At 42.1% G+C, this 12,246-nt stretch overlaps 1 protein-coding gene across 2 annotated transcripts; it reads right to left on the reverse strand.

Moving 5' to 3' along the window:
* Positions 1–845: 845 nt before the first annotated feature.
* Positions 846–3,742, reverse strand: LOC115742599 (heat stress transcription factor A-1e-like). 2 transcript variants are annotated; one of them, XM_030676985.2, is made up of 3 exons: positions 3,640–3,742; positions 3,262–3,522; positions 846–2,361 (listed from the first exon to the last, which is right to left on the reverse strand). In XM_030676985.2, the coding sequence occupies exons 2-3, from the start codon at positions 3,511–3,513 to the stop codon at positions 1,093–1,095; spliced, it is 1,521 nt and encodes a 506-aa protein (XP_030532845.1). In that variant the 5' UTR covers positions 3,514–3,522; positions 3,640–3,742; the 3' UTR covers positions 846–1,092. The 2 variants fall into 2 exon arrangements, with proteins under 2 accessions (XP_030532845.1, XP_030532846.1); XM_030676986.2 differs by lacking the exon at positions 3,640–3,742 and having other exon boundaries at positions 3,262–3,633.
* Positions 3,743–12,246: the final 8,504 nt, after the last annotated feature.

A 12,246-nucleotide genomic window follows, 5' to 3' on the forward strand; every position in this document is an offset into this window, starting at 1 on the left:
TTAAGCTGCGTATGCTCTATAGGGGAGCACATAAGTTGGAGCATCTCTCTCTCCGTTTTGATGTTATAATAGACCAGTATCGCTATTCTAATATCTCATAGAGGAGGCCATCGTTCATGCTGGAAGTGGGAACAGCCAGATATAGCGTACTTCATTTTGTCAGCATAAACATCAGTGCCACATTCCCATTCTCACGAGATGATTTACAGCTTTCTAGCATACAACGAATATGCATTTCTTGACGTATCTTCCTTCACAGCATAATGTTCATCCCCGTGCAACTCGTTTTTGCCAAAACTGCACCAACCAACCAAGAGAACAGTTGGACCAAAAAAAAAAAAAAAACCAAGAGAACAGTTACCCTGATAGGACCAAGCTTGCACAACCATGTATCTGGAGACGTGGTCTTAGCCAAAATCAAATTTACCTGCAGGGAACTTGATTAGGTCAAAATTTCGCTTAGCAGCTCTACAGAAGGAGCTCGCATTTATTAAGTTCAATTCGATGTCAGAGTCTGGCCGCTCTAGATCTGCATCCGATCCAACTAAAAATGGTCTTTAGATTTCTCCATCGCTCTATTCGCCGAAGAGGATACCCCAGATTATTTGGAGGTGGCAAAACAATAAGAGGACATCACACCCCGAAGCATAACAATTCTGGGCAATGTCCGAGTCTGAAAGTGTTATGTGAGGCAACGATCCACAAATTGGAAACCGGTCACAGGGGTAACAATTCCTCGCCTTCACTAACTTGGAGACCCAAAGTCTTCTCCAAGATACGTTGTTCACTAAGTATTGCTTAATGAAATCAAAAGCTCAATTCACATATTTTTTGCCAGAAAGCAGTTGCTCCACAAGTCAAGAATACGCTACTGTTAGATTATTAATGGGCACGCTTGCGAAAGCTGCTCGCAACCAGCAGCCCACAAAATTGTTTACTTGCAATTCAGGTTAGTAGGTTTAGTACAGGCGACCTCAGCTCGTGTAGAGTGAAGAAAGTCAGTGGTGGCATCATTTGTTATTCACGTCCTGCATTAACATTCACCTCTAGTCTGGAAAAGAGTATCCTGTATACACAGCGTATAAGACCCTATCATCCTGTTCTGTTGTCGGAGGTGAGATGACCCATCTGTGTGGTAAGATGATCCATGTAATAAGCCTTGTCAAACCCATTCTCCGACTTAGCATGCAACTCTTGCTCATTTGTGATGCCAGTTTCATGAGAGCTCGAACTAGTCTCCTCTGTGTCTGCAGTGAGTGGACTTGCCGCAAGAAACTGTTCCCAGAAAACATCACTGATCGCTGGAAGCTGAGTTACATCATCCAGCATAATATCCACATCTTGCCCAGAAGACAAAGCGTCTGACTCGACATCCATGGTCCCATCTAAAGCTGCCGACAGAGTTTCAAGATAGCCAGGACTTGCAGTTTCAGAAACCAAGAAGTTTGCATTAGGGATATCTGCAGTGTCCTGTGACACTGGCATTTCAGCTAAGCCAGGTGAAATGGTCCCTCGCTGAGAATCCTGAACATGTATCTCTTGAGTCTGATGTGCGTTGACATGCTCTGCTGCATATGAAGAAGAATGTGAATCAGGAATCCCAGCAGGATGACTGCCATAAAAGCCTGAATCAGCCGAACTTTTAGACTGCCCAGGTGTCGATAGAACCTCTGCTAAGGTCACCCCAGAAGTACGGTTTGAGGAGCTCCTGCTTTCCAGAGCACTGGAAGAAGGAACGTTATCAATCAAAAATGCCTCATTATTGGTTAATGATTGTTCAAGCCCGGACGCATTCATTTTCAAGATTTGACGTAGCATTGCTTTGGCTGCTTCATTCATGGAAGGTTGATACTTCACAATCTGCCCACCTGGGGCATTTAACTTGTGGCAAACAGATGAATTTTCTTCTTCCTCTCTGGGGAGTCTCCTTTTCTTGTTAACTTCACCAATGCGCCTGTTGGTATCATTCTGTTGCTTTACGAATTGAGAAAAGAACCCAGGACTCTGCATGGCCTTTGCGAGGAATGACATCATTTGCTGCTGCCTCTGCTCCATTACCTGAACACGCTGTCCGACATTTTGCAGCTGGTTATCCGTTGCTTGCTGCTGTTGCCTCAACCTAACAAGTTCCTGCATAAGGACATTTTTGTCCCTCTTTAGTCTTTCAACCTCTTCGTCAAGCCCGAACTTTCCCACCTCGACACAAGCTCCAACAGACGAGCCTTGGACTTGAGGTGGTTGCTGATTATTATGGATGTGAGCGGGTCTCCGCCTGCTGATACTCTTGAGGAGGTGCCTCTGACCTCTAAGGAAACCCTCATTTGCAAATTCGAAGCGATCAGGGTCAACCTTCCTAAACCCCTGCTTCAAGACAAGTTTCAGAAGATTTCTTTAAAAGAAAAAGGTCTGTGAAAAATAGAGAGCCCTGACATAATGATTGTTTGAGGAGAATTTTGTTGTCAATCAACCAACAAGAGAAAAGGGTCAGGTGCATCACAAGAAAGAATTTAGAGAAGATCACGTATCGTGAAAGGTGACATCATCTTAAGTTTTGAAAGTGAAGATAAATGCCAAAAGATAGTCCTATTTCCTCGACTATGTGGATAGAATAAATTTGTCGCCATCATTGTTGCAACTAGACATCGTGGTATCCAAATGTTACCACGTTTCAAATAGTGTCCCAAATCCAAGGGGTTAGTTTTTTTAACTCTTGGGTCGGGTAAGGGGTTAGTCTAGATGGAACTTGGGAAGACAGGAGTGGCTCTGTGCCAAAGGCGCACACAATCTCGTGTTTGTCTCAATATCCTCTTAAGTTTGGCATAAGTGGCTAACACAAGACAGGATAAGATAAGGGGACTGAATTTAGTGAGCAGAGGCTCACTCCAAATAACGACAGGAAAGCTAACGAAGACAGATGCAGCACCCCTCCATGAATTCAGTTTGCATCCTTTAGCATAGCTATTTGTTTTGTTACGCAGCAGTTATAGACGGTTACTTGCAAGCAAGGGGAAAACTGAGTTATGCTAAGCTATTGCGGGTGATGGCCAGGAAACATCCACCCTGTGGTGTTGAACCAATGAGACGCGAAATTCAGTTGCAAAATTCATTCGACCAAACACTCGTGACTGCGTAAAGATGATCGATATCATGCCAACCCTAGCTAAGCAGAAACCCAGTAGCTAAGCAGCTATGAATGCACCAAAAAGATGCGACTTTTCGGAGCGGGTGCCAAAGAGAAAAGGGAGGGGGGAGAGAACGCACGTAGGTGTTGAGCTGGCGGACGAAGCTGGAGAAGTTGTTGTGCTTGAAATACTTGGGCAAGAGGTCGCGGGAGAACTCGGGCACATTCCAGACGACGAAACTGTTGTTGCCGCGGCTCCAAGAGACGACGGAGTCGGTGGAGGGATCGTCGACCATGTCGTAGGTCTTGCTGAGGAATGGCGGCGGGGAATTGGCGCTCGCCGCACCGTTGGTGGTGGTGGTGACCGAGGCAGCATCCTGAACGGCCTCCATCGGCGAGTGCTGAACGAGCGAGCATGCGAATGCGATCGCAGTGAGTTCATGCGAGAATCGAGTCAAGAAGAGAGATCATCGAGAGAGAGAGAGAGAGAGAGAGAGAGAGAGAGAGAGAGTACATACGGAGAGTGAGGAAATCGGAATCAACCGAGATGGAGATGGAGGAGACGCCAATCAAGAAGGGATCGCATCGAAGGCGGAGGTGTTCAGAAGAAGTGTGGACTGGGTGGGGAGAGCGCAATACGGCGACTGAGATTAGGAAAATTGGGGGTTTTTGGAATCGCGTAGGTGTTTCGTTTCTGCGCTTTCAGCTCAGGACGACGAAGGAAGCAACTCAAAGCAAGTGACACGTGCTTTGCAAAGCACAACACGCAGGTGACACGTGGCAGAAAGAAAAAGGAGATGATAGACTTCGACTTGCCCGGTTGGGTGGGTCCCGGACCCGATACAAGAAAGAGTGCCCGGAACCGGAAACATCGTCGCGGGAGGGCTGGAACGAGGCATCGATTTATGACATCATATGTGCATTTTTATATGACTTGTCTAATTACTCAACAAGTGGAAAAATAAAAGCAAGAACATTGAAGTGCAAAAGCATTTGTCGTACCAATTGAACGATGGATCTGCTTCCTTGCTGTGCATATTATGAAAAGCACTAGAGTTATGGGTCAGCCTCGTCTCCTTCCTTCGCTCCTACTTCTCTTGAAAAGCCGTTGGGAGCTAGCTTGCAATTTAGGTGTACACATGGTAGGGGGTTTGTTTCTGCTGGGTTCTTCGCATTCAAGCCCAAAGCCAGAGCCGAAAGGAAGAATCTGTTTATCCAAACTCATCCACATTGTGCTTTGCGCTTTGGTCACTTGGGCCGACCTCAACGGACCATCAAATTCATGATCAGGTCCGTTAAAAATTAGATATCTCCTTATCCCATTAACCCATACTTCCTTTGTCTCCCGTGAACAAACAATCTGGATATTAGGAACGGAGGAGAGTATTCACAGTTTATATTGCATGATATGCGAGTTTCGCATCACCTTGTCCTGTTCGTGTTTTCTTTCTCAGACGAAAAGAAGAAGTATCTATCACATGCACCATATAGGGGTGTTAGAATCACAATTTTTTTATTAGGGGTGTTAGAATCACTAAACTGAACCGAACCGAACTGAAATTTCGTGAATTTTCAATTCGATTCGGTTCTCGCCTCGGATACTAAAAAGAATCACAATTTTTTTATTAGTTCAGTATTTTTTTTTTTTTTGTTCGGTTCCGTTAACCGAACCAAACCGCTTAAATATAAAGTTATTCGGGGTTCAATCACGCAAAATTCTAAAACACGCTTCGGCTCTTTAGTCTCCAACTCTCCACTCCATCGTGTGCATTGTCTCTCTTGTTTCTCGGCTCTCCAATCTCCAATTCTCTAGCTTCGTCCAATATGTGGGAATTTGAACTATAGTTGTCGGCGCCTCTCGTTTCTCGGCAATTTTCTAGGGTTTTTTAGCTAGTTGCCTTCCAAACCATCTCGTGGGGCTTCACCATTAGGCAAGCTTGGGATTTCCTCTTTGTGGCCATAGATTCTCTCTCATTGGTTTGATTTACTCTTTGATTAGGCATGTATCGAGCAGGCACGTCATCCCCATCAATTTCTTGACTAGACCCGACTTCCAGAGCCTTCTCCAGTAAGCCGAGGAACAATTCAAGTTCCACCACGAGACAGGTTTGACGATACCTTGCGGAGAGGGGGAGTCGTGTCCCTCTGCTTTGGCCATAGAGAAAAGTTCCAGTCTTCGAAACAAAGTCTCAAATAGGGAAAAAGGTTGGCATAGGTTTGGCCTTTTGGGTTTCTTTTCTTTTTCAAATTTGTTAGGGGTTTGGTCGTCTGGGTTTATTTTCTTTTTCAAATTTTCTAGGGGTTGGGCGGATATGAGAATCTACTCTCTACTTTTTCAAACTTGTGCCTATTGGAATCAGATGCGACAATACGAATTCTAAGGATGTGTAGTTTTTAAGTTAGTTTGCATATTGGAGGAGTTGAAGTCATATTGGATGATGTGGCTCGATTTATCAAGAAACAGAACTTCGTTTATTGAGGAGTATTCTGGGACTTGGAGAAATCTGATTGGCATTCACATCCATGAAACATTCAGTAATTAATTAATAATTGAGTTTTAATAGCAAATAGGTTGTGAAGGGTTAGATATGGCGTAAGAGCAAAAATTTAAAAAAAAATCAAAAAAATAAAAAATCGAATCGAAAACCGAACTAAGTTGTTCGGTTCGTTCGGCTCGATTTTCGGTTCGGTTCAAGCATATTCCTTAATAGTTCAATTCAATTCGGTTATTCAAATAACTGAACCGAACCATTGACATCCCTAGTACTATATAAGAAAATTATCCAAAAAGTCTAAGAACCCATTGAACAACAATCAATTCAATGATAAACTTTTTCGATTGTGACAATTAAGCTCTAACATTTTAACAACTTGCCAATTCAATTCTATGGTCCTAAATCCTTTGATGATTTATCAATTTAGTCTTAAACCTCTTAACGATTTTTCAATTTAATCCTTTTGGCAATTTTGATTAGAAATCGTTAATGTGGCGAACTAGTAAGCTAATGTGAAAAAAGAATTATACATCTTTTCTTACTTTTTTTGTAATAATTTTTCTTTTTTCTTTTATTTTTTCATTCTTCCTTTGGCCGATTGGTGTTGACTAGATTGCCACATCAACGACTCTTAGCCAAAATTTCGTCGAAATGACTAAATTGGCAAATCATTAATTGGTTTGAGATTGAATAAGCATGTTTTCAAAAGGTTCGGGATTAAAGTGACACAATTAAAATGTTTAAAATTGAATTGTCAAGTTATCAGAAGATTCATGATTAAATTGGCACAATAAAAAAGTTTAGAATTGAATTGGCTGCCGAATTTTTACGGGAATCGTCATTAATGAGATAGTGAACTTGTTTGTCTCTCCTTCGTGAGAGCATATGAATCTCTCTCCTTCATGAGAACTTTCCTCTTCTTCATTGGGAGCCTTCCTCTCTCTAGTAAGAGTTTTACCTCTCCACTTGGTTGGAGTTCCCTCTTCTTCTTCGCATTAATTTCACTTGTTCCCTTCATTCTTCATCCATCTTTCATCCAAGGTCGCTGACTCCCTCCTGTCCGCAATGAAGCGTTCTCTGCTGGTTGTGTGTCTACGAACGAATTGCTCCATTAAGCTACTACTTGTTGCTGCTAGATGATGCTAGGGCTCGAGTGGTCCTATCTATACTCTGAAGAATGAGTGAGCGCACACCAACTGTTTGTTCGAAATCTTGGTAGTTAGCTTTTGGATAAATGAATATCATGAGCTGGAATTGTAAGGGGTTGGGCACACCCCGGACATTCCAAGCGTTGAGAGCCCTTGTGGCTAATGAAATGCCCAGCGTGATGTTTCTTATGGAAACGAAAAATAAAGAGGAAGTAGTGAACATAATGAGACATCGTCTCCAATTCTCACACTCAATAGTGGTGAATCCAGTAGCAATTGCTGGGGGGTTGGCTGCCTTTTGGAACGGGGAGTTGAAAATGGAAGTAGTTTCCACAAGTAGCTCCTTTATTGATCTTATCAGAACCTACCAGAGTAACGGTACAGTCATGAGGCTCACCTTCCTACATGGCCCAACGGATTTTCAAGAGAGGAAGATGTTACGGGAGCAAATGCGCAGCATTCATGCATCAAACAGCCTCCCGTGGGTTTGTATAGGAGACTTCAACGAAATATTATATAATTGGGAGAAAGTTGGGCGAAGAGAGGCTGATCACTACAGGTTAACTGCTTTTCAAGACGTTTTGAATGATTGTTCCCTGATGGACATTGAGAGCAAGGGATGCGCTTTTACATGGGCTAACAATAGAGAAGGGAATGCCCTAGCGAAAAAAAAAAGACTTGGTAGAGCACTTTGCAATATAGAATGGAAGGTCCTTTTCCCAAATGCTGAAGCGTTTGCTTTGTCGGCCATAGGCTCCGACCATAGTCCAATTATTCTTGCTTTAGAACCAGCAGTAATGAGAAGGAGGAAAGCCTTTAAATTTGAGGCATTTTGGTTGGAAGACGAGGAGTATATGGAGATAGTAGACAGGGTGTGGCATAATCCGTTGCTGCAAAATGTGGGCTTGCTGCGAAAACTTGAAGAGGTTAGATGGAAACGTCAGACCTGGAGCAAGAGGAAATTCTCTAATGCCCATCGCAAAAATCGAAGTGTTAAAGAAGAATTGACTAAACATGTGAACCGAAGCCTGGAAAACTCGAGCAGTGAAACAGAGCAACAACTTAAATGGGAATTTGAGAAGCTATGGAGACAAGAAGAGCTGTATTAGGGTATGAGATCACAGATTCAGTGGTTAAAATGGGGGGATAGGAACACGAAATTCTTTCATGCCACCACTATACAGAGAAGACAAAGGAAAAAAATTTCCATGCTGAAAATTAATGATCAAAATTGGTGTCACGACCCATCCCTTCTGAAACAACAAACAACCCAATTCTTCCAGAATCTATATACGTCTGGGGGATCAAGAGACTTCTAACCAATTCTAGACCAATGTCCTTGCTTTGTAGGGGGGCATATGAATGAAAGTCTAGTGAGTCCAGTCATAAGGGAAGAAGTTGAACTTGCAGTTTTACAGTTGGGAGCGACGAAGGCACCAAGCCCCGACGGTCTTAATGGCCAATTCTTCCACCACCACCACTGGAAGGTTATGAAACAGGATGTGCTCCAGGAGGTCCAACGATTCTTCGATTCAAGTATTCTTAATTCTGAACTAAACAGGACCTATATATCCCTAATTCCCAAGGTTCCAAACCCAGAATGTTTATCCCAATTCAGACCCATAAGATTGTGCAACTTTGCATACAAAATCATTTCTAAGGTCTTAGCTAACTTCCTTAAGCCTTGTCTTCTCAGGATTATTGCAATAGAGAAAAGTGCTTTTATAAGTAGAAGACAAATTCAATACAATATCATGGTTGTCCAGGAAGTGTTGCACCAACTAAGGGTTGGAAAGCGAAAAGAAAGATTCGAGGCAATTTTAAAACTTGATATGCAAAAGGCGTATGACCGGGTGAAGTGGGATTTCATGGAAGCTTAGATGAAGAAAATGGGATCTTGTGAGAAATGGGTGTCTTTGATCATAGCATGTATTACATCGGTGTCTTTCAGTGTAAAATTCAATGGCGAGCCATTAGATTAATTCCAACCCTCAAGAGACATTAGACAAGGTGACCCACTCTCTCCCTATCTATTTATTATTTTGGCTAATGTTCTCTCTCACCTCATGAACAAAGCTATGGGAGAAGGTAGCATTACAGGTTCTTCCCAACTTTATCTCACTGGTTATTTGCGGATGATGCTATATTCTTTCTGGATGGGAAGATTAAGGAGTGCCAAAACTTAGCAGCAGTGTTGAACCAATATTATTTCGCTTCGGGGTGAGCCATAAATTTGAACAAATCAAGGATTTTCTTTAGCAAGGGATGTCTGAATGACTTAAGCATGACTATGGCATCTGAGCTTCGAGTTCTAATGATTCAAAAAATAGGAAAATATTTGGGAATTTCATCGGACTGGGGACAAATGAAAAATGACATGTTTGCATGGATTTTGGCTAGAGTAAACATGAAACTAATTTCTAAAGCAGGCAAAGAAACTTTGATCAAGACTGTTGTGCAAGCATTACCTCATTATGCAATGTCCATTTTCAAGATACCAGTTTCAATGTGCAAAGCAATTAAACAGAGGATAGTCTCTTTCTGGTGGAAGAAAAATGATGGGAAAATGGGGATGCATTGGAAAAAAATGGGAAGTTATGAAACAGAGGAAAAATAGTGGAGGGATAGGCTTTCGTGACCTCATCTTGTTCAATAAGGCAATGTTGGGTAAACAAGCATAGAGATTATCATAGGCACCATCAACTCTTTGGAGCCAACCCTTCAAAGGATTATATTTCCCTATTGGAGAATTCTGGCATGCAGGGAAGGGTTCAAGGCCCTCGTGGGGGTGGTAAAGTTTACTTTTTGGCAGGAACTCTATTAGTGGAGGCGTAAGATGGGCAGTGGGAAATGGAAAATCGATAGTGATTCGGGAGGATAGATGGCTAAACAGAGGCATCATTGGAGGTCCAGCCAACCGACAGAAGCCTTAAAAAGTGGAAGATCTAATTAACGAGGAAACCAGAACTTGGAATGAAAACAAGCTAAGGACTCCATTTGATAGGGACACAACCAGTGAAATTCTGGCCATTCCTCTCAGCAAAACTGCATCACAGGACCGACTAGTGTGGATTGGAAACAGGAATGGAAGGTATATAGTCAAGAGTGCCTACAACAAGCCAAACCAACCAAGCCTACAACAGTAAACAGCCACTGCATCAACATCTTTCCAAATGCTCGGATCCTTCTGGAACAAGTTATGGAATCTAAACACTCTCCCTAAAATCCGAGTGTTCCTATGGAGAGCGTGCCAAAACACTTTACCCACTAGAGAGAACCTCCACAAGAGAAATATTGTGCCTGGCCCCATGTGTCCTCTATGCATCCAGGTGCCAGAGACAATCGAATATATTTTCCCGATCTGCAGTTGGACAACAACAATTTGGCAGGATCCGCGACTTAGCCTGCAAAATTTGAACCAACCCATCACACGAATGGATAAATGGGTCTCACAACACTTTGATTCAAACACAAAAATGCAACCAAATGAAGTTCTCGAAGCTGTTTTGTAGTTAATCTGGAAGGAGCGGAATAGTTACATATTCCAAGCACGCCGGTCAAACCCAGGACTGATCGTGGACAGTGCAATTGTAGAAACCACATGCTTCTAGAGGTGGAACCCAGAACAAAGAAGGAAAATTAAACAACAAAAAGTCTTACCTCCCATATGGCAGCAACCGGCCAGAGGTATCCTTAAAATCAACGTCGATGGATCAAAGGAGGAGGGCTCGCCGGGCTGTGCAGTAGCCGGAGCAATACGCGAATATAGGGGAACACTGATATAGGGGTTCGCGAGGTCGGTTCAGGCAGAAACAATAGTAGCGTGTGAAACCTTAGCAATCTTGGGTGGTCCGTAACTAATAGAGGAAGTGGTTGACTGCAGTGTCACTCGTGCAGGAAATGTACTTCTGGACTCTGGAGAGTGATAATAGCGACGTAGTCTGCTGCTTGTTGAATGGGGACGAAAGCCCATGGAATATAAAGCCTTGGATCGACAAGTGCAAGGATCTGTTGGGCCGACTCTACTTTGTGCGGCTGCAATTTTGTCCAAGAGAAGCTAATAGGCTCGCTGATTGGGTGGTGAAAGCTAAGAGGAAAAATGAACTCCTTTTTAATTGGTTGCTTTACCCCCCGCAATCTATGTTAGATATCTTATGTTTGGATGTTAACGAACTTGTTTTGAATTAAAGAAGCATGAGCAGTTTCGACCAAAAAAAAAAATTGGATGCCGTATAATAGGTTTATAACTTTTTGAACTAAGCTATTGAAACGATAAACATTAGATCTTTGCATTGACTACACAATGCCTTCAAGAATAATTCCCTATCGTTGGCGATTATATGATCAACCATCACTTACGTATATTTAGTACTTTGGAATTTGGTTTATAACACTTCCATAATTACTTTCAGACATGTTTAAGACTTGGTAGGACTTAATTGATCACACTAAATGTCTTGAAGTCACATTCGTTCGAGTATTGGTACTACCGTACACTTTGCATGGTCTGTTGCAAAAGATAGATAAATTTTGAATATGTTAATTGTGTTTGAATGTCCAGTTCACCAGAAACTATAATCTATGCGAATCCTTTTTTTCTTTTAGCAATAAGTCTATTTGGATGTATTCAGAGAAAACTCAAGGGCGTCATTTCAAAGTCTCGTTCTCTAATTTTTCCAATAATATTCAAGACATGCAAGACTATTGTTATGTCAGGCTTAATCCTGTGTAATAACTAACAATATGGTCGATGTTGTCATGGGGTCACAGCCAAATCGCATCCAGCTTGCACTATTCTCTGTGATGTCCAGTTTCAGCCCTGGCCAAACTCATCCAATCATCGAATCCAAAACGTTACACGACCAATGCTAACATTTCATACACTATCATTGCCACATTACAAGACCCAAAGTAGCAATGACGACATAATAGGGCACAACACTGACTAAGTACAATGAAACACATTAATTATAATACCAACCATCAACCCGAGATTTGATTGGAGAACACGGCTTGTCCTTTATTAATGGAATTGGCTTTGCAGCTCGTGCCAAACTAGCCCAAGTGTATAGGTTTTTCTCCCCATGGTGGTGGGATGGATAATGAACATGGAATGTTGTTTTATTCGAAGCCCCGAACGGAAATTCTTATTGTAGGAAAAATATCGTTGGGAATAGGATGAATAATGGAATCATACTTTGAGATGTGATAACTCTCTTTAAGGATTTTACCCAACAATGTTGCTAATGGTTTCTCGCAAATTTTCTCCATGATATAATAAGGTCTCGATGAGAATGACAGATAGCAATTCTGACATTTTTTCATGATCTATCTAGGGAAACAATTAAAAAAACAATGGCTGTATTTCTCGTTTGGAAGGAAACAACAATGGAAGAAGAAGAAGTAATGTATAGAGAAAATATTTGAACAGACACGACATTTCAACGGCTAATGACTTATGTCCGAACAGACATGACCTTTC

The sequence above is a fragment of the Rhodamnia argentea genome, chromosome 10 (genome assembly GCF_020921035.1).
Source record: "Rhodamnia argentea isolate NSW1041297 chromosome 10, ASM2092103v1, whole genome shotgun sequence".
Taxonomy (NCBI): Eukaryota; Viridiplantae; Streptophyta; class Magnoliopsida; order Myrtales; family Myrtaceae; genus Rhodamnia; species Rhodamnia argentea.

Coding starts and splice junctions, on each gene's coding strand:
- LOC115742599 (XM_030676985.2), bottom strand. CDS start 3,513: ATGGAGGCCGTTCAGGATGCTGCCTCGGTCACCACCACCACCAACGGT. Junction 2,362..3,261: donor TCCGCCAGCTCAACACCTAC/GTGCGTTCTCTC, acceptor GTCTTGAAGCAG/GGGTTTAGGAAGGTTGACCC.